Source organism: Zootoca vivipara, chromosome 5 (assembly GCF_963506605.1).
Source record: "Zootoca vivipara chromosome 5, rZooViv1.1, whole genome shotgun sequence".
Taxonomy (NCBI): Eukaryota; Metazoa; Chordata; class Lepidosauria; order Squamata; family Lacertidae; genus Zootoca; species Zootoca vivipara.
Genome location: NC_083280.1, coordinates 36,572,196 through 36,594,932, shown reverse-complemented (window position 1 = coordinate 36,594,932; position 22,737 = coordinate 36,572,196). Strand labels below are relative to the sequence as shown.

The 22,737-nt window shown below is 47.2% G+C and overlaps 1 protein-coding gene across 3 annotated transcripts in view; it reads left to right on the top strand.

Moving 5' to 3' along the window:
• Positions 1-15,893, top strand: part of SLCO2A1 (solute carrier organic anion transporter family member 2A1) — a 62,958-nt gene extending 47,065 nt beyond the window's left edge. For 2 of the 3 annotated variants that reach the window (XM_035132882.2, XM_035132883.2), the window contains exons 9-15: positions 4,276-4,440; positions 5,835-6,024; positions 7,008-7,167; positions 8,453-8,622; positions 9,925-9,989; positions 10,857-10,977; positions 12,714-15,892. In XM_035132882.2, the coding sequence (XP_034988773.1) occupies positions 4,276-4,440; positions 5,835-6,024; positions 7,008-7,167; positions 8,453-8,622; positions 9,925-9,989; positions 10,857-10,977; positions 12,714-12,834 (992 nt within the window). In that variant the 3' untranslated portion in view covers positions 12,835-15,892. Of the gene's footprint in view, positions 1-4,275; positions 4,441-5,834; positions 6,025-7,007; positions 7,168-8,452; positions 8,623-9,924; positions 9,990-10,856; positions 10,978-12,713 lie in introns of all 3 variants that reach the window. The other variant, XM_035132884.2, reaches the window with a different exon arrangement.
• Positions 15,894-22,737: the final 6,844 nt, after the last annotated feature.

Here is a 22,737-nt window from a genome sequence, read left to right as displayed (position 1 = left end):
CAGCTTTCAGGCTAGACTGCAAAAAATGAACTGTTTAGAAATACAGGATCCCTTAGCACCCACACCTGTATCCTTATCTTAGCTAGCAGCTGTGTATGATTTTGTTATTTTGATGCTCTCCTGAAAAGCTTCTTGGCTGCAGCCTCTGCTGCTTTTGTGCAAAGCTCATCAGTTTAGCTACCGTGTTTCTCATATTATAAGTCATGTCTTATATTAATTTTTTCTTCAAAAAAACACGACATGGCTTATTTTTGAGGGATGTCTTATTTTTTAATAAAGTGCACGCGGGCGCTGTTTGCCGGGCTTGTCAAGCCCAGCAAACAGCGCCCGCCGATCTTCGGTGACAGGCGGGGGTGGGCGGAGAGCGGAGAACGATCTCCGCTTCCCCCCCACCCCCGCCTGTCACACAGCACAGGTCGGCGGCCGCTGTTTGCCGGGCTTGTCAAGCCCAGCAAACAGCGCCCGCCGATCTTTGGTGACAGGCGGGGGTGGGGGGAGAGCGGAGCACGATCTCCGCTTCCCCCCCACCCCCGCCTGTCACACAGGACAGGTCCGAAGATCGGCGGGCGCTGTTTGCCGGGCTTGTCAAGCCCAGCAAGGAGCGCCCGCCGATCTTTGGTGACAGGCGGGGGTGGGGGGAGAGCGGAGAATGATCTCCGCTTCCCCCCCACCCCCGCCTGTCACACAGGACAGGTCCGAAGATCGGCGGGCGCTGTTTGCCGGGCTTGTCAAGCCCAGCAAACAGCGCCGGCCGATCTTCGGTGACAGGCGGGGGTGGGCGGAGAGCGGAGAACGATCTCCGCTTCCCCCCCACCCCCGCCTGTCACACAGCACAGGTCGGCGGGCGCTGTTTGCCGGGCTTGTCAAGCCCAGCTAGGAGCGCCCGCCGATCTTCGGTGACAGGCGGGGATGGGGGGAGAGCGGAGAACGATCTCCGCTTCTCCCCCACCCCCGCCTGTCACACAGCACAGGTCGGCGGGCGCTGTTTGCCGGGCTTGTCAAGCCCAGCAAACAGCGCCCGCCGATCTTTGGTGACAGGCGGGGGTGGGGGGAGAGCGGAGCACGATCTCCGCTTCCCCCCCACCCCCGCCTGTCACACAGGACAGGTCCGAAGATCGGCGGGCGCTGTTTGCCGGGCTTGTCAAGCCCAGCAAGGAGCGCCCGCCGATCGTTGGTGACAGGCGGGGGTGGGGGGAGAGCGGAGAACGATCTCCGCTTCCCCCCCACCCCCGCCTGTCACACAGCACAGGGCCGAAGATCGGCGGGCGCTGTTTGCCGGGCTTGTCAAGCCCAGCAAGGAGCGCCCGCCGATCGTTGGTGACAGGCGGGGGTGGTAGGGAGAGCGGAGCACGATCTCCGCTTCCCCCCCCACCCCCGCCTGTCACACAGGACAGGTCCGAAGATCGGCGGGCGCTGTTTGCCGGGCTTGTCAAGCCCAGCAAGGAGCGCCCGCCGATCTTTGGTGACAGGCGGGGGTGGGGGGAGAGCGGAGAACGATCTCCGCTCCCACCCCCCACCCCCGCCTGTCACACAGGACAGGTCCGAAGATCGGCGGGCGCTGTTTGCCGGGCTTGTCAAGCCCAGCTAGGAGCGCCCGCCGATCTTCGGTGACAGGCGGGGATGGGGGGAGAGCGGAGAACGATCTCCGCTTCTCCCCCACCCCCGCCTGTCACACAGCACAGGGCCGAAGATCGGCGGGCGCTGTTTGCCGGGCTTGTCAAGCCCAGCAAGGAGCGCCCGCCGATCGTTGGTGACAGGCGGGGGTGGTAGGGAGAGCGGAGCACGATCTCCGCTTCCCCCCCCACCCCCGCCTGTCACACAGGACAGGTCCGAAGATCGGCGGGCGCTGTTTGCCGGGCTTGTCAAGCCCAGCAAGGAGCGCCCGCCGATCTTTGGTGACAGGCGGGGGTGGGGGGAGAGCGGAGAACGATCTCCGCTCCCACCCCCCACCCCCGCCTGTCACACAGGACAGGTCCGAAGATCGGCGGGCGCTGTTTGCCGGGCTTGTCAAGCCCAGCTAGGAGCGCCCGCCGATCTTCGGTGACAGGCGGGGATGGGGGGAGAGCGGAGAACGATCTCCGCTTCTCCCCCACCCCCGCCTGTCACACAGCACAGGGCCGAAGATCGGCGGGCGCTGTTTGCCGGGCTTGTCAAGCCCAGCAAACAGCGCCCGCCGATCTTCGGTGACAGGCGGGGGTGGGGGGAGAGCGGAGAACGATCTCCGCTTCCCCCCCCACCCCCGCCTGTCACACAGGACAGGTCCGAAGATCGGCGGGCGCTGTTTGCCGGGCTTGTCAAGCCCAGCAAACAGCGCCCGCCGATCTTTGATGACAGGCGGGGGTGGGGGGAGAGCGGAGAACGATCTCCGCTTCCCCCCACCCCTGCCTGTCACACAGGACAGGTCCGAAGATCGGCGGGCGCTGTTTGCCGGGCTTGTCAAGCCCAGCAAGGAGCGCCCGCCGATCTTTGGTGACAGGCGGGGGTGGGGGGAGAGCGGAGAACTATCTCCGCTTCCCCCCACCCCTGCCTGTCACACAGGACAGGTCCGAAGATCGGCGGGCGCTGTTTGCCGGGCTTGTCAAGCCCAGCAAACAGCGCCCGCCGATCTTTGGTGACAGGCGGGGGTGGGGGGAGAGCGGAGAACGATCTCCGCTTCCCCCCCCCACCCCCGCCTGTCACACAGGACAGGTCCGAAGATCGGCGGGCGCTGTTTGCCGGGCTTGTCAAGCCCAGCAAGGAGCGCCCGCCGATCTTCGGCTCTGTCCCCCGATGCGCGACGGCTCGGGGAAGCAGGCAGGGAGCTCCTGCTGGGTCCCGCGCCTTCGCCTCTCGCTCGGTCGGGGCCACACGACATGGCTTATTTTCGGGGTATGTCTTATTTTTCACCAACCCTTAGAAATCCTGTCATGGCTTATTTTTTGGGGATGCCTTAAAATATGAGAAACACGGTACATATGACCATGCTGCATATTGCAAGAAGGAAGAATCAAAGAACCTTTCTGGAGCCAAACCCAGGCCCTATCTAGTCCAGCCTCACATTTGGCAGTCGCCAGCCTGCTGCCTCTGAGAAGCCTTGAGCAGGACATGAGGTTGTTCTCCAGCAACTGGCATTTCACACGCATGCAGCCTCTGGACAGGGACATGCCCATAGACATAATGATTTGTAGCCATTGATAGCACAAGAAATTGTTAATGTAAACCCACCACAGTCTGCTTTTGATACATAACCCTTCCCTAAGCATTTAGCAGAAGGCAGTTAAGAACCTAAATCAGTCCAGCCAAGGCATCACTGACTTTAGAAACAGAAGCCAGGTTTGACATGCCTTAATAGTCTGGCCCAATGGGAATAGAATTCCACGGGACTTTTTGGTGTAACTAACATTTATGATAGGGTAAGATATGTGACAACAAAGGAAAGGGTCTCTTAAGTACCGGTGTTCTACCGTATCTATTGAATGCTGTTCCCTACAAAGCAGGGATGGGGAGCCTGTGGCTGGTGGACCACAACTCTCATCAGCCCCAGCTAGCATGGTCCAGCAACATTTGGAAGGCCACAGGTTCTCCATCCCTGCTATAGAGACTCACCTGGCACCCTCCATCACAGTGCTTTTGGCGGTAGGCTGAAACTCTTTTGTACACCCATGAATTTTTAAAATGTGTATGTTTTAACAACCTTTTTATTTTCCCCTTATGGGATTATTGTTGTGTTTTAATGCTGCATCTAACCAATTTTGAACCCGCACGACAATTTTAAATGGAATGAAGAGCATGATAAAAATGTGTTAAATACAGGTGAAACTCGGGAAAATTAGAATATCGTCGAAAAGTGCATTAATTTCAGTAACGCAACTTAAAAGGTGAAACCAATATATGAGATAGATGCATGACATGCAAAGCAAGATATGTCAAGCCGTTATTTGTTGTAATTGTAATTGTAATTATTTGTCGCTGGGCGGGTCAATTATAAATAGAATGTAATTAATGAAATGTAATAGCGATGTTTACTTTTGTTTATTTTTGTATTATTGTAACTATTTGTTTTATTACTGTAGAATTTCCAAAAGAAAGCATTTGTAAAAATTAAAAGAAAAATTAAAAATAATAAGTTGCATTACTGAAATAGATGCACTTTTTGACGATATTCTAATTTTCCAAGTTTCACCTGTAAATGAAATCGTAAGAGTGTTGTTGTTGCTTTAAAGCATGGTCTCTGTTGCTCATGCAGCTGGTGAAGCCCTCTCTATGACTGACTTGTTCCCCTGTTTTTGCCTTCAGAGTTCCCCCAAGGCTTCCTGAGGCTGCTTCTCAACCCGCTCTTCATGTTCCTGGTTTTGGCCCAGTGCAGCTTCTCCTCCGTCATTGCTGGCCTCTCCACCTTCCTCAACAAGTTCCTGGAGAAGCAGTTTGGCGCCACCTCTTCCTATGCAAACTTCCTGATTGGTGAGGGAATGGCAATGCCTCTCCACTAATCGTGATTTTTAGTTATTACAGCTCAAACATTCTCAGAATAAAGTTATAGCCAGGTTACGTTCCTCAAGGCTTTGGAGCCTGTCCTTCTGTCCAGCTGGCAGTCCAATCTGATTGGAGGAGGACAGGGTAGGGCAGTCAAAGGCAACTAGGCAATCATTGGCTATCACCCGATTTCTTGGGCCACTCATGGAAAGAATGGGTGCCCTTTAACACACCAGGCAATGAACATTACTCAGGAGTCAGGGCAGACTTTGGTTTGGCAGAGCTCTAAATGTTTGTGGGTGTTGGGAGTCATGGAGTCAAAAATAATTTAATTAAGGAAGTTGCTGTGGGGCCTTCTGCAGTTGGACAGTGTTTGTGTGGGCGACGGTCAAGCATTTCTGTCTATCCTGGTTGTGAATCAGCTCGCTGTGCTTTCCTTTCCTTCTCTCTCTCTCTCTCTCTCTCTCTCTCTCTCTCTCTCTCTCTCTCTCTCTCTGCATATGTATGTATCTATATACTACACACTTACAGTTTCCTCAGTTAAGTGATTAAGCCAAACTCTCCTTAGATAGACCCTTTGAGATAGGCAGGATAAACTATCACCCTTCTAAACAAGCTGAGGGCCCTGCAGCGTGGCCAAACAGTTACATAATTCAAAAATGCAACAAAAGCATTCTGAAACAGTCTAAAGAGGAGGAGGAGGAGGAGGAGGAGGAGGAGGAGGAGGAGGAGGAGGAGGAGGAGGAGGAGGAGGAGGAGTTTGGATTTGATATCCTGCTTTATCACTACCCGAAGGAGTCTCAAAGTGGCTAACATTCTCCTTTCCCTTCCTCCTCCACAACAAACACTCTGTGAGGTGAGTGGGGATGAGAGACTTAAAAAAGAAGTGTGACTAGCCCAAGGTCACCCAGCAGCTGCATGTGGAGGAGCGGAGACGCGAACCCGGTTCCCCAGATTACAAGTCTACCACTCTTAACCACTACACCACAACACTTCTTCTATCTTGAATCCTGCCTGTAACATGGGACAAAGCTGTGTTGGAAGCAAGAGGAGTCCTCCATCCCCTAGTGTGGAGGCTGACCTTAATTGCCCAGAACAAGTACACTTTTTTCTGAATTACAAACATGAAGTCATTGCAACTGGTTGTTATATGCAGGATTCATGCAGACCCTCACAAGGAGGATGCTCCCCTTGTAGGAATCCCATTGCGTGTGGAGCAGCCCCTGAGGTAGTGGCCAGGACTCAGTAGGAATGACTCTTTGTTGGCCTCGCCATGCAAAATAGAGGACAGTTCTACGCCAGCTGTAAGACTGACTTCATGCTTTTGCTAAAGAATAAAGTTGCTTTCAGTTATGAACCACTGCCCCCCCCTTTTTTTGCAGGATCTGTGAACCTTCCTGCAGCTGCCCTAGGAATGCTGTTTGGAGGCCTCGTCATGAAGCGTTTTGCTTTCTCCCTCAAAGCTATCCCACGATTTGCCATCAGTGTGCTCCTTGCCTCCACACTGTGCTGCCTCCCTCTGTTCTTCATGGGCTGCTCTACAGAGAAGATAGCAGAAATTTATCCAGACAGGTAACGTGCTCTGCTTTCCATTAAGCACCATGGGGTGCGGGTGGGGAATTAGAATTTAGTGCAGGGGTGGGGGACCTGTGGCCCTCCAAAGGTGGCTGGACCACAACTCCCATCAGCCCCAACTAGCCTGACCAGTGATTAGGGATGATGGGAGTTGGAGTCCAGCAACATCAGTTGGAGTCCAGCAACATCTGGAGGGACACAGATTCACCATCCCTGACTTTGAGTCATCAACTCTAAAATCATGGGTGCGCAGATTTTCCCCTTCACACTTTCCTTTGATAAACCCCAACAATTGCCGCTGAATCATTTCTTCCTCCTTTCTATTCTTTCTATTCCCCATGGTATTTCTGAGAGCGGGAAAGCTGAGTGGTAGAAAATGTGATTGGCACATTAAAAGAGACTGACTCCGGGTCACCTTCCATATAAAAGACTCTCAGGGCTCCCAAGGCTATGGAATTTCTCTAATTGAGGTCTCAGAGAGCTGATGGGGGTCAAAGTGGACAAGGTCTGTCTAAATGGCAGCTCTCAATATTGTACACATCCAATGTGATACTGACCTTGGATCGTACTTTGCACCTAGAATGTTCCCAGTTTTCGTTCTCGTTTTCTTTTGACTGGGTTTTTCCGTCTTTGTTCTTCTTTGGGTGTTCAGTGGTGGGTTTTTCTTTTTCTTTTGACTGGTAAGACTCAGCTCAGGTTGATTCCTCCAGGCATCAAATGTTTTCCCACCCAGGTACGTGAGTGTTTTGTCTGCATGTGCGTGTGAGTAATAATTACGACGCAAGTTCACTGAAAAACCTCAGACGTATCTTGGGTGGGTAAGTCCTAGGCAGGAGGCCAGACTTCCAAGTGGCAAGAACTCAACAATAACAGACTGGAAAACAAAGGTTAATCACCCAATGCATTTTTTTTTTTAAAAAAAAACATCTTTCACCCATCTTCTTTAATTTCATTTTATTTTGCCTCTCTTTTTCTGGCAGGACATCAAGCTCCCCAGGAGAGGCTCAATGCAACAGGATGTGCTCCTGCTCAGATTATCTCTTCCACCCAGTCTGTGGAGATGATGGCGTGGAGTACCTTTCTCCCTGCCACGCTGGTTGTACTGGTTTATTCAGTAATTCTTCCACATCCAGGGTTAAGGTATGAAAACTCCAGGGGCTGGTAAAAGGATTTGGAATACTGAATGTCCACTCATCTTAATGGCCTCAAATCTAAATAGAGTGCTACCTTGGTTTACGACCATAATCCGTTCCGGAGGTCCGGTTGTAACCCAAGGTGTGCTTTTGCCAATGGGGCCTCCCCCCCAAAATTGGTTGTGATCCCAAAAAAAGGGACACGCACTTCTGGGTTTGACATAGTTGTAATCCAAAACAGTTGTAATCCAAAGTGGTTGCAAACCAAGGTACCACTGTTGTGCTCAGTTCAGAGGACACCTCTGCTTTGGGCTCCTGTGTCATTGAGTTATACTCAGTATCAGCTGCAGTTGGCCTACCTGTTGAAAATAGTGACTTAGTGGGGAATCCATAGCTCTGTTGGAGAAGACATGCTCCACAGGTTTCAATTCCAGACATCCCCAATAAAGCAGCGTCTTGGGGAAAGCTGTGTCTGAGAATTTGAAGCGTTTCTGCCATTCAAAGTTGATAACAGAGTGGGCAAATGGACCACTGGTTCATTTGATTGCTCCACTAGTAAGATGATCTGGTATTACATGGTCTTCCAAACACAATCCAGGTTTTGACCTACACTGGCTCATGTCCTACATCTTCAAGAGGAAGCCTGATGTACCAACCCCAATACTTAAGATCACCCTAAAGGGCCCTCTTAATAATATCACTAGTATATCATTGGCATGTCACATACACAGCCAAAATATGAGCTTCTGTTGGAAGCCTCTTATGTCCCTTGTCTCATTTGCTGCATTGCTTACCTGCCTGTGCCACAACCTTTTCTACATGATGGTTGTGGTGGTTCTTGCGACCTAGGCTGAACCAATTTGGATCAAGTATTAGCACGTCTACTTTTTTTTTTTATCTGTTCATTTACCTGTGTGTCCACATTCATAGTACTGAGAACTGCCATAAGCTCTCAGGGGGTTGAATCGCAAGTTTTCAAATCGCACATTTGATTTTTAAAAGCACTGTATGAATTCTTAGTCACATTAGTGCAGTACTGCCTTGCTTCCACAAGCGTATTCCCACACTCCCCTGACGACCAAATTGCTGCTCTGATTGACAGCGGCTTTCCAGGCAGATGGTTTCCACGTTGCCTGCTACCCAAGCCTTTTAATTGGAGACTCCAGGAATTGAAACCTGTGGCCTTCTGCTTGCAAAGATCCTCTGCTCCAGCACCAAACCTTGTGGTCCCTCCCTGAACATAATGGATTCCCAGAAATGAAGTTGACTTTCTCCTCTGCTATTCCAACCAGATCTACACAAACTGCTCCTGTATCAAAACCAGCAATGGCCAGTCCTCAGCAAAGACTGGTTCCTGCCCAGTCCGTTGTGCTTCTTTGCTGCTGCCTGTTATTTTCCTCATCTCCTTTGCTGCATTGGTTGCCTGCCTGTGTCACAACCCTCTCTACATGATGGTGCTAAGGTAAGTAGGCACTGCAAGGCAGAGGAGGGGGGGGAATTCACATTAACTCTTCCAGTTCACATATCATGCATGAATCGATATGCAAACCAAAAGATAGCTCTCCTTCAGGATCCACACCTTTGAATTTTGCAGTGCAGTTTGCCATCTAAAGAATGCATATGAAAATGCAGGTAACCATGAAAATAATGCACAAATGTCCATTCTGTTGCTGCCAAAAAAAATAATGCTTGTGCTAGGCAAAATTGTGTGCAAATGCAAATATTAGGAGAAATGTGGGTGAATTTTCATGTGATTAAAAAAATATCACAGACACATGGAAACTGGATGAATTAAATTCAAGACTGGAAAAATTAGAAACTGAAATTAATGGAGTCATCCATTTCTAACTTAGGGCCAGGGCACATTTCGCTACACAAGAAGTTAACCTCTGCAAGACTTACCTGTAATTTAGGGGGATCCACAGGCTTTTATATTCATTTGTTCTCATATATTCCCCCAACTTTATCGTCATAAAATGGTGACTCACAGATATAGAAAAAGGATTTTATATGTTGGGGTTGGCGGATATCACACTGCCTGAGCACAGTTTTCTAGGCTTCTTCAGTAGTCTCGTGCCATTAATGTGTCTACTAGTGCTAAATATAGTTGGAGAGACAATTTGGCTTAAGCCAAGAAATCGGCCCCACTGGGGGCGAAACAGCAGCCTCTCAACTGTATGGACTGCTAGGGCGAAACAGGGATAGAAAGCTGGCACCCTGTCTTCTTTATAACCTCATACGGGGGTTCATCTGCACCTCACAGCTACCGGGAACATCGTTGAACTTACCTTCTTCTTGAATCTTCTTGAACTTATTTAAAAAACAAGAAAAAAATGAAAAACTGAGTCAAGAATTTGTAAGAACCTAGTAAAATCTGATATTGCAAGTTCACTTTATTTTAGGTAGTCTGTAAGTTTTCATGGCACTTTGTAAGTAATTGTCTCTTTCTCACAAATTTGATAATTGGTGTAAAATTATTTTTGAACAACTGTTTGAATATTTGTTGCCAGCTTGCTGTACGGGTTGCACTACATATCTATATCAATGGCACAGGTTGCATTTTTCCAGCAAGGATCTGGTTTATGGCAAGTGGGCAGGACATTTTCAGCTTTACTCTATGAAAGATCTGGCCGCTTTGAACCTTGCTGCATTGTGTCATGAACCCACAAAACATCATCAAGCTTCTTAACTTTCTCCCAGAGAATACCAACTAGCTTTTGAGCCAAAAGTCTTATCTCATAAACTGTGTTTTTATCCTACTCAGGGTGGTGAACCCTGATGAAAAGTCATTTGCCATTGGAGTCCAGTTCCTGTTGATGAGATTGCTAGGTGAGTGTCCGCCAGGAGCTGCAATACTAATAAATATGTACAGTCAGAAGTAAATCCTGCTGTGTTCAATGGGGCAATCTATGACCTTTTAAACTGTGTGTGTGGGAATGAATGGGAAATATTTATTGCATATATATCAAAGCATTGTATGCAAGATGATACATCAACAGGATTCTAAATAACATTTGCAATATTTTAATGAAAGATAGAATTAGATACAAATAGATGGAAAATTTAATTTGTACATGCATGAATTAATAATGAAAGTAATGGAACCATGGAGAGGGTAGGGAAGAAAATGGATTTGAAAATCCCACATTTTGATGTTGTATTGATTGTATAAAAAGTATGGAAAATGTTACAGTTGTATTTAAACTTTTCTTTTCAGTAAAATAAAAAAATTCCTTCAGTAGCACCTTAAAGACCAACTAAGTTTTTATTTTGGTATGAGCTTTCGTGTGCATGCACACTTCTTCTTTTCAGTGTTTAAGTTTATATGATGTTTGTTATAATTAAAAATTAATAAAAAATATTTTAAAAATATTTTAAAAAATTAAAATTAAATATTTAAAAATATTTTTAAAAATAAACAATAAACTCTGGTGTGTCTGTGTGTGTGTGTGTGTGTGTGTGTGTGTGTGTGTGTGTTATGGTGTTATGTATTTTTGTGTTTTTATGTTGCAAACCACCCTGTGGTCCTCAGATGAAGGGTGGTATAGAAATAATAATAATAATAATAATAATAATAATAATAATAATAATAATAATAATAATACCACCCAGAGCTAACTGTGAGAGATGCAGTGGGGAGATGCTTTGCCTGCCATTGGACCCTTTTGGTCCTCACCCTTTTTCTTTCTTTTGAAGCCTGGTTGCCAGCTCCTGCCCTCTTTGGCTTCCTCATCGACTCCTCGTGCATCTGGTGGAGGAAACAGTGCAACAAGAGCGGATCTTGCACGTACTACGACAATAACGTCCTCCGCAGCAGGTAACCCACCTGTATAGTTTATCTCCCAGGAGATGTAAAAAACCTGATGTGCGGAAAATCAACTCCCAGCAGTGCAGAGCAGATGCAAAACTGGGGCCGAGTTTTGTGTTACGTTAGCTCCGCATCTATGCCCATTAAGTTCAGTTCCACCCCAACCCCACACAAATTGCCAGTGCAGACAGATATGCTTTGGCCAGGAGCCTTTCTCCTAATGCAAATTGCTGGCACCGGGGTGTTCAAGTCCTCCACCCTCAAAGCTAGACTCCCCTTCCAAATCCCTCCACCACCACCCCCTACCATGCTTGGCAGTTAGTGTTCAGAAAGCCACCTGCCCTTAGGGCATAGATCTGGAGCTGAAGCATTGTCTATTTTAACCCTTAGGAATTATTAGGGCTGAAGGGTCAGCAAGGCAGCTAGCTCCCTGCTTGTAATGTGGCTTTGTTGATGTTGGAGCCCATGGCTGCAGTTATCCCTGCTGACAGCTGTATGTCAGGCTTGCTTGGTTGCTGCCTGAATCTTCATGTCCTCTCCACCCTGCGCTCCGATTCTTGCTCTCTTAACCTGCGTGTGCAGCTGCATCATGCTGAGCCTTGAGGCTGTGATTTAGAAAGAAAAACTCCCTGCTGAACCTGAGAATTACTGAATGTATTGTTTTCATGGGAGACCCAATTATCTGAGCTCCTCAGGCCATCAATATGTGAACACGTCTTGGCATCCTGTACGTGGTACTTGGTTTTTTCTTTAAAAAACATAAAATCCTTTTGGAAAGACTTACATGACCCAGGTCTACGGACCAGACTAGAGCACCAGGAATTCCCCCTGAGCCTATGCCCTAGGAACCCTGCAGTCATTCCCTTTCCTTAGAAGAGAAATCTCCACATCAGTGCCTAAGAGAGGACCCCTTCACCCAGAGGAATGTTGCAAAGGCTTTTCTCTTGGATAGATGGGTGTTTGCCAACAACAAAAAAAGGATTTGCACATATACGCGCCATTGACACCCGGTGGCATCGGAGAGCTGCCTCTGCTGAAAATAATAATTTGAAATAGTGCCAGGCAATAATGAAGCTCTTCCTGTTGTGGCTGTCAAATCTGTAGTCGCTGTTCATCCCTCAAGGGAGGAGAGTGATTATTGTGGGAGAAAGACATCCCCCCCTTTTTTTTTTGGAGGCAAGAAAGTCTGGCTCCAAGATTTAAAGTGGAGGAGAAGGGATTTCTCTCCACAATCCCCAGACTTCCTGCTTTCAACATGGGTGCCGTGCTCCCGCAGGGCTCTGGCATCTGCAAACCTGCCCAAGCAAAAGTAATTTTTAAAAAGGCACACACACACACACACCCCAAAAAATGGGGAACTTGACTTCAGCATAGAGAAAGCAAAGATTGAATGCCCTTCATTGGACAGCCCCAGTCAGCTATTCTCTGTTGTTGGTGCTTAAAGGGCAAAGGTGTGCAACTCCTTACCTCACTCCTGCCCTCCACAAAGGACTGGTCCCAATGCCAAAATCTTCCTTTTCATGCAACTGCATGCATGTGTGAATTTGTCTGAAGTTTTTTAGAATGCAACTTAGCAGTCTGGGTACTTAGCCTACCAAGGCCCTATTACCATTCCACTTGCGTCCCTGAGGACTCAGTATGTTTCTGGGTGCCTTTCTAAAACAGAAGGTTGCTTTCATCTCGAGGTCTGTTCCATTCAAGTTTCACTGTGTCCGCCTCCTGCTTCTCTTTTCTCTTTGGCACAGATACCTAGGCCTCCAAGTGGGTTACAAAATCATTGGCATCCTTCTCTTAACCATTATCGGCTGGAGGGTGACGAAGAACAAGGAATACAACGTGCAAGACAAAGCTGCCGGCCTAGTATAGCGCCGCAACCAGACCCATCTCAATTTAGCTCCATGCCTGTATTTACTAACAATACTCGGCCTTTGTGCCTTTTGTTTTTTAAAAAATAAAAATAAAACTGTAAGGGAACCATTTCATATTAGCAGCTGAACTTTTAGAACTCTGCATTATCAGCATCTGCCGTGGGTAGCTCAGCTTAAAAGGACATGTTGTCAAATGAAGAACAAACAGGACTCTCGGTGACCAAGCACCTAATCAGTGTTAAAAAGAGCCAGTGCAGCCGGCTAACCTTTTCAAGAGGCAGCTGCCTTGAAACCCCCCCCCCCAGGCCTCGGAAAGAAAAAGGGGGCAGCCAGCAAATTACAGCGAGGGAAGCCATCTTTGGGATTGAGAGTACGCACTCTGCAGCCCCCATGACAGGCTCAACATGTGGAGGATGCTTCTGAGGAGATAGGTCATATGGGTTGGAGGAGAAGCAAGCAGGTCCCTTGGATGGGAATGGCACACAAAAACTGATGAAGTTAAGAGAACCGTGTAAATAGCATTTGAAGTTGGTGAGGAGCGACCAGTTCTGTTTGCCAGCGGCTCCCTGTATGGACCGACTCCAGCAAGCATGTTACATTATGCCATGATTGACTAAGGTATGGAACAAGGAGGAGGGGCGGGGATTATAACTCTGCTTGGGCCAACCCACTTTTGTGCCTTCGCTCTTCTCCCCTCTCCTTCGTTACACAGGTAGAGTGGACGTAAATTCCACTCAATGTATAAAGTTCGTTGTTGTGATATATATATTGAATTTTTAAATAAAATCAACTTTCCCCCCATTTCTTCACGCTTTTTATTGATCTCTATTTATTTGTGTATGTGTTTGAAGGAGTCGGCTCCCAGCGTTCTCCCGGCCTCCAGGCCTTTCTGTTGCCATAGTGATGTCACGTCTGATCTTGGGATACATGGAATGGTGCTTATCAAAATTTCCATTCAGCGAATCCTCTCCAAAACAGATTGGCTTGTTTCAAATGCAGGAAATTGCATCATATCTGATGATGAAAGTACCCAAGTTTCTTTATTTTTTTAAATAAAAATACCTTGCGTTTCATTACTTTGCCCTCCGAAAAGGGGGAGGGGGGAGATTTGTTTACATTTTTAAGGCTCAAACAAAACCAACATCTTTAACATCTCTGAATTATGGTAATTAGGTATATTGAAATTTAGCCATTATAAATCAAAGTACCACTGGGTGGCACTATAACCTTTTTTTAGCTCGCAGGTCTACCCTGTGAGATAATGTTCCAGACAGAGGCACTGAAAGATGCAAGGCATTGCAGTGGAAGGCGGGGAGCTGTGTTGCCGCTGGTCTCCTCCCTCCCTGCCAGGACACCGGCGCCCAGATCTTAGGGAGGAGGTATCAGTGACAAACCTTTCCTCAGGCACCAAAAGGTCTCAGGCCGGCCCTGTTTACACGGGAGTCAGCCCCACTGAACACACTTCTGAATAAACTTGTGTAATACTGCACTGTTAATGCCTTTTGTAAAACAGAAAATGTTTGAGTGAAAAGACAGGTGTTTGTGGGCTGGAAACCTTGGCTTAGAGCAGCCTTTGCCAATCCGGCCCCCTCCAGATGTTTTAGACTACAATTCCCATCAGCACCTGCCAGCATGGCTCTTACATGAGCTCAGCTGCAATCCCGGAGAACAAAAGGGTGGAAAAAAGAGAGCAGTGTCTCCTCTCCATTCTTGTACATTGAACTTCTCTGGCAAATTAGTATGAAAACCGTGTTTTCCTCAGGAGGGATAGTTGTGCTTCCACCATCCTGCTGTTCTCTCCTGCAAGCCTGCAGTTCAATCTACTCAGTTTGACGAGATCACGTATCCCTGCCTTGATACTTAAGCCACCCTGGGTTCTGTTTTGATGAAAGTTTGACAGACGCCCAGGGCCATAAACGGACCTGTGGGAAGACCTTGCCTGAAGTTGTGTAATTCAGGTCAGCAGAGTGCAGTTGTCTCCCTCTAGTGGCTAGTTTGCTTGTAGTGCCGTGGATTGGTGTTGGGAACATGTGAAGTTGCTTTGTACAGAGTCAGCCCATTCTGACTGTGACATTGCTCCAAGTCATGACCCCTCCTTCAAATCCGAGCCAAATATTGATTGGAGGGTGAACGGAATCAACAGGTGACTGCTGGAGAACATCTTAATGGCCCGGGCAGGTATCTCCTTAGTGGGCCACTTCTCTGCAATTTCTCGAACAATAATCACAAAATACTTTTACTTGGTAGTTTACTGGGAATACTTTTGCTGGGTAGTTTGAGAGTCATTTTGGCAAAATGACACATCTGTCTGTTCTCTTTCTCCATCTCCTCCTCCTCTGCATCCAATGCACTCTCACCCCTGGCTTGAGAAGCAGTGTAAACACAACATTCAGCACAATTCATATCTATCCTGTTGTTTCTTAAGGGCGCATTTCATAGCAAGCGAAGCTAGGGACAGGCAGTCACCATTTTCACGTCATTGTTGGGTAGGTCAGGGGTGGTGGACATAGTGCTCAGGGCCCATCAACCCTAGCTGGGGTTCTGATGAAATCCCCCCCCCCCCGCTGCTATTTGCAGCATGAGGGAAGCCTCCATTGGTACCATGACTGAGGTGGCGAGGTGAGAGTTAAACTCTCCCTGCCCACCTCCTACAGTCCCAATGTTGCTCAGATTCCTCATTCATGAACTTAACTTTTTTCCCCCCTGTTTGTGCCCTTGTATGAGAAAGTTTTATAAGCTGGCATGTTCCTATTGACCAGACAGTTAGTGTGTGTAGGGGACAGTTGGTGTGGACAGAGAGGTTTCTTTTCCCTTTCTCATAACTCTAGAATCTGGCAACATCCAATGAAACTGGAGGTTGAAAGAATGAGGACAGACAAAAGGAAGTACTTATTCACACACAAGCACCTAGTTCATCTATGGAATTCGCTCCCACAAGGTGAAGTGAATGGTCACCAACTTGGGACCAACTTTGAAAGAATAAACCAATTCCTAGAGGACAATGCTGTCAATAGCACTAGCCATGATATGGCTATGTCCCAGAGCTGGAGGCAATCAGCCTCTGAATACCAGTTGCCGGGAAATGACAAGTGGAGCAAATGCTATCTGCTTGTGGTTTCTCAGATAGAATCTGTTGTCCAGATGACAAGAAGATACTGGACAAGTTGGGTGTTTGGCCTGAATCCCATAGGGCTCATCTTGTGCTCTTGTAACAATGTTTAGGCAGTTGGTGGCACCCTTCATCCCCAGAGCCTCCTCTGTCTGATTTGATGAGGACCTAGAAGACAAGATGCCAAAGACTGGCAGCTGGAGGTCTGAGTTCAAGAGGCACCCATCCCACCCTTTTTCAGGCTGCCTATAGAAATTTACACCACAGTTAACATCTAGGGCAATCTTTTCTATATCCTTAGAATGTGAGAGCCTGGAATTGAACCACCTTTGAGCAACTTCCAGCCCTATATGCATGGCCATGACTGATTGGCCTCTCCTTTCAAGCTCCAGCAGATGCCACTGCCCTTCTTCACATCACAAAGGCAGTTTTGCTTACTCAGAGTCACAAGAGCCTTTTAGGCATATATTTATAACCAGTCAATCATAGCAACTCATTTAACCTTCTTTGCAGTTACTCGTCTCCTTATGATTTTTGCCAGCTGTTTCTTCCCCCCATGAGCATCCGCTATTATTATGGCTTGGGTTGTTTTGGGGGGTTTTTTTTGCCGCAGAGCAATAGGAATAAAATTGCAGAGGAAAGTGAGCATCAGCCAGTAGCTCATTTCCAACTGCGATTTGTTTCCAGGTGCATTTGGGCGCTGGTTGGGTTTCTAAGCCTATTAGGAAAGCAAATTTCACAAACCTGTTATTGGGAGGATCTGTGATGAATCCAAATTATTGTAGGCTATAACTTAAGGGAGGACTGAGGAGCCTGTGGCTCTCCAGATGATGCTAGACTACGGCTCCCATCATCATTGACTACCAGCAGTGGGTGTCAGGAGGTCAGCAGTCAATCACACGGCATCAGTGAAATTAACTCTTTATTCAAGGAAACAGGGTTGACTCCGGAGGTTGGGCCCAGTGAGCACAGCAACTCATCCTGGTGGATCTTGCTCCTTGCAGTTGTGGGGGCTGAAATCCACAGCTCTCTTCCCCCAGATCCTTCCCAAGCAATCTGAGATGCCATTGCCGTGCCTGTCTCTGTGCCTACCTCTTCATACCTCTTCTGGTTTTGGGAGACCAGGGGAGAGGGGAAGTGGTTACAGCAGGAAGGGGAGACACCTCAGCTTCTTCACCAGCCTGACTAATCTCTGCCTCTTGGCCCCACTCTTCTCCAGCCTCCACTTCTGCGTCTGATTCTGGGCATAGCTGTCAACTTCCAGATTTTGAAAATAAGGGATCAGCAGTGGCGCGGCACCGGAAGTCGCTTCTGCGCATGTTCAGACATGCGTAGAAGCTACTTCCAGTGCCAGCTCTGCCCGATTTCCGGTGCCCAGACATGGGCAGAGCGGCACCGGAAATTGGTTCTGTGCATGTTCAGACATGCGCAGAAGTGACTTCCGGTGCCGGGCTGCCCATGCCCGCATGTCTGGGCACCATAGCTGCCAAGTTATCCCTTTTTTTAAGGGATTTTCCCTTATGCTGAATAGGCTTCCTCACAAGAAAAGGGAAAACTTGGCAGCTATGCTGGGCACCAGAAATTGCTTCCGCGCATTCCCGGGAGCCCCCCTGGCCAGCAGGAGCTGCTTTCTTATAAATCCGGGGGATTTATGGGATATTTTGCAATTCAGGATAACAGCAGGAAACGGATTTAAATACGGGGGTTATGCCATGAAAAACGGGGGAGTTGACAGCTATGATTCTGGGACTGCTCTTAGTCACGGCCACTCACTGCTCACTACGCCCTGTTGCCTCTTCAGCTTCCAATGCCTCTTCCTCCTAGTCTTCTCCCTCTGACTACTCATCATTGTCCCACCATCAATCCCCTGGCTCCGAGTCTTCTTCTCCTTGGGGTTCCTCAGCTGGTACCTCCCAGCACTCCTCTGCATCCAGCCAGTCTATGACATTGACCATGGGCCCTGCTGGCTGGGGGCTGATGGAAGATTGAGTCCAAAGACCACTGTGTTGGCTACTCCTGACCAAGAGGCCCACAGGTTCCCCATCCTTTATTTGGGGAAAGTCATGGCAGTTGCACTGTACACAGCCTATACAAGTTTCTAGCCAAGGTATTCCCTGAAAATAGGTGCGGAGAGCAGTCTGCTACCTTGAGGCTTTGCATAGAAAGGAAGAGCTCCTCAACTGTAACTTCTTTCATCATTGCTATAGTGAAAAGGAAAAGCCACAGCTATTCAAAATTTTGTTATGTGCTTCGGAGGGTCAGTCTGGATGATACACTTAGATCCCTTCCAGGAATGTGATCCTGTATCAAGTGAGGGTTAGAATCTAGAAAAAGAGGCTGCTGAGCTAGTCAGACAAGTTTTTTGTTGTAAGATAATACCTTAGCCAGCCACACCAGTGTTCTCATCAGCTCCCCAAACAATGGCCTATTTTGCAATAGCTACTACAGCTAAGGGACGGGGCTCTCCTGGAAAGCAGGTAGGCATTTTCTGCACCCATTGGCCTGACTGGATGCCACAGCATCATAGGATCAATAACAATAGACAGGGATGGTGGTAGTATGTGAAAGTGGCTGATGTTGAAGACTGGAGATCAATTATTGCCAAATCTGGGCTGCTGCATCTCTCAGATGCAGGGTTTTCAGGGAGATCAGGCAAGACCTTAAATTGCTTGAAAAATATACTTGCTAAACATGTGCTGCTAAATATTACAAATCTAGCAAGCAGACACTAGCTCATTCATCAGTCAGATGGGCCTAGATCTTATTTGGTAACTACCTGAGGTTTTTAAAAGTACTTTTACCTTGAGGAGGCCCGCTTACTTGGGACATAGCAATTTGGTGAGCTAAAATTTATTTAGTGCTTTTCCCCCCAGGGGGTACTCAAGGGTACGCAGTACCAGCCCCTCATTTTTGTTGTTAGAAACTGTGGCACTTACTGTAACAATTTCATGGTGAGAACTGGTGGTACCTTTTTTTGGGGGGGGAAAGCACTGTTTAGGATTTCACAAGCTGTTTTAACTTTAAATTATGGTTATATAGTCCTTTTGGAGTGCTGGTTTTAGTGAGTTTTAAAACTGCAAGTGGGACCTGCTTTGAGGAGGGTTTTAAAAAAAACAACAGCAACAATCAAGCATTTTATGAAGTAAATAATTTTATGAAGTAAATAATTTTATGAATTTTATGCATTTTATGAAGTAAATAAATTAAAGGCACTTAGGTCTTGTGTGGAGCTCAGAATCTGGCAGTTTGGGTTCTGCAAAGTATACTGTAATTTAGTTTGTAGAGGACCTGGCTTCCCAATAAAATGTTGCTTTGTGATTTTACGAGCTTCGCTCATGGGCAGCTTGGTTGAAATGGTAAGAAATATTGGAGGCTTCCTTAGCGCAGATCAGACTATCTACTGGCAATGCAGCAGTTATCTGGGGTCTTCGGCCTGTCTCATTCCCATCACCTGACACCTGGCCCTTTTTAAATGGAGATGCCAGGAATATCTATAAAACCTGGGAATATCTATATGCAAAGCATATTCTCTTTCAGTAAGCCATGACCCCCTCCAGCCCCCTCCCAGATTTATTCCTATCTAGGAAACTTCAATGAAGAACAAAGCCAAAATCAGGAGATCATATTTCAAAGTGGGAGGCTGGAAATATCAGCCTTTAAAATTAGACTTCGGCCATTCAGGTTTGGAAGGAAGGTTCTGGTCTGAATTAACATCCAGCTCCCAGCTTTGCTATAGTAGATGGCTTTCAAAAAGCAAAGTCACGATACTGCAACCTCACATTCTCATCTGAATAATAATACTGCCCTCTGTCCTTGACAGGGACTGCTATGAGAACTAATAAAGTAAATTAAAGCACTCTCCCTTTTTACTGATGAAAATGCACTCTCCAAGAGCTCGACGCCATTGCTTCCTTCGCAGGGTCATTCCTGAGGGCTTCTTCCACAAACATTAGAACCAACTGATCAGGGGGTATAAAAAGTGATGCATTGGCTGGCCCAATACATTTTGGCACCTGAGGCGAACCACAAAATGGCGCCCCCACTCCCTGCCGGAGAAGAAGGGATGAGTGACGAAATCATCAGGACCAGCAATGTGTGGGGTTTGGTGCTGCTCACGAAGCAGGAGCCAGGGAGAGGGAAAGAGGATGGGTCGGAGCAGCCAGAGGTGGAGGTGCAGAATGTGTCAGATGCAGAAGAAGAGGCTGTTCAGGTGAGGGGTGAATCCCCACCATCCATTGCCCTGTCTCCTAGAACCAGGAGGCGCTTGAAGATGGATTCTGTGTAGAAGCCTCAGGTTACATGCACAAACCCCATCAGATGAGGGTTCATAAGCTGGTAGGGGAGCATGGTCCCACTGTTGCTGCAACTGCTTCACAAGGCACAGACCTCGGAACAGCTGCCTAGACCTGGATGCTAGAAGCATATGAGTCTGCGATACCTTAGGAGCTGTTGTTGTTGTTTAGTCGTTTAGTCGTGTCCGACTCTTCGTGACCCCATGGACCAGAGCACGCCAGGCACTCCTGTCTTGCACTGCCTCCTGCAGTTTGGTCAGACTCATGTTGGTGGCTTTGAGAACACTGTCCAACCATCTCGTCCTCTGTCATCCCCTTCTCCTTGTGCCCTCAATCTTTCCCAGCATCAGGGTATTTTCCAGGGAGTCTTCTCTTCTCATGAGGTGGCCCAAGTATTGGAGCCTCAGCTTCAGGATCTGTCCTTCCAGTGAGCACTCAGGGCTGATTTTCTTCAGAATGGATAGGTTTGATCTTCTTGCAGTCCATGGGACTCTCAAGAGTCTCCTCCAGCACCATAATTCAAAAGCCCGTAAGTAAGTGCATTTGACAATAAAGAATTGTTATCAGACCCTTCCTTGGCCGGAGGGTGCTCAGCACATGCAAGCATTCGCTTGATCTCTTGAACAGAGTCTCTTGTTTTATTTGCTGTGATTTAATGGGATTGTTTTTAACCACATATTTTAATTGTGGACGTTTATATGGTACCATTTTATTGTGTATTTTAATTGTGGCGCATTTCCAATTAAGTATTTTAATAATGTTGTGTAACTGGTTTTTACATTCTGTAAACTGCTTAGAAGCCTCTTTTCGCATCAAATGTACGTTTGTGTAAATGTATATGTCCCCCTCTAAAGTCATCTAAGCCAGGGACCAACATCATATCTTGTGGCAGTGTATTCCACGAGTTCACTATGCATTGTGTGAAGTGTTTTTGCTGTGGAACCACAGGGTCCCCATTGCAATACTGGCCCTCCTATTTTCAATCATTTCCCTAATAATCCCTCACACAGAAATGGACTTCGTCACCATTGCAACATGTGACATTTTCACTGAGTTATACACAACCCAAAATATTGCCAATATATGCTTGGAGTGTTTTACCACAACGAGCATCACTTTGCTTATATATGAACCTCATTTGCCCTTTTGTTTGGCAGGATAGTTTTAGGCAGGGACAGGGAACCTGTGGCTCTCCAGATGCTGCTGTTGAGAGTCCAATAACATTTGGAGGGGCAAAGGTTCCAGTGCTTTTAGAGATCTTCATGGACCACTTGGGTTTACTCTATCCAGAATAACTTGTGGCTGAACACAATTTAACCGCTTCACTGCTCACCCTAGTGCCCAACCTCAGATCATTTATGAAAAATAGCACCAGGAGCAATATAAATCTCTACTTCCTTTGCATCGCCTTTCCCCCACCCCCGTTGCCTTCATTTTTCACACTTTGGTTAGCGGCTTTGTTAAAACCTCAAAAGGAGCCCCTGGTATCAAATCCCTGCTGAATAACTTACATCAATATGTTTCTTCACGCTCTCAAACAATTCTGATTGGTGAGTCAGGGACAATTTTCCCTTTGATGAAGCAATGCTGAGCCCTCTTCACTGTTCAGCAAAGCTTGTTCTTCAGTATGTGCAAGGATTCTAGCTTTAATAAAGCTTTTTCACCAGTTAGCACAGAACATACTTTAGACTAAGGATCAAACTATTCATGCTTTACAAACAGCATGCTTACACCTTGGTGTTTTTTTTTTTAAACAGAGCTCTGATGGGATCAAAGAACTGATATGCCTATTAGGGCCCAACTGCATGCAGTGTTGTTTACACTTTTGCTTTGAAGGAAAAGCAGCCACACAGCATCCTGATCTATCACCATGCTTCTTATCTGTATGTGAACCCTACATCAGTTTTCAGCCAAAAATCTCCCCCAAAGGTGATATGGTCTGGGACTAACTTCTGTTATGAAACCAGAAGTAGGCTCCCGGTCAGGACTGAGAGCACATTAAAAACCTTCCACTCCTTTGGAAAGGAGGCCAATTTTATTTATGGAGGAAAGCTATGTGGAGCAAAGTCAGCTGGAAACCAGTTCTGGTCCCTGTACAACTCTGATGGAAACTTACGGTCCTGAATTAAACATGGGTGGCACTCTAAATTTTCAGTGCCAATCCAACAATCCCTTGAAGACATGGAAGGAGACCAACATATGTGTACACATGAAGTGTCATGCCAAATGTTAGCTCAGTACCAGAAGTTCCAGCTCCTAATCACTCTCATCTTTATCCTATCTCTATGCCGGAAACAACAAAAGAAAACTGGGGGCGGGAAAAACAAAAGAAAACCTCCCCACTTTTATGACCATGTTTCCAGACACATTTTCACCATTTAAATACATATATAATTCACAAAGAGCACAAAACTTGAGGAAGCTCCTGGATCTATTTCAGAAGATGATCTGGCACTCATGAAAAGAGATTGTGGTCTGAACTTGGGGGTGGGGAGAAGGT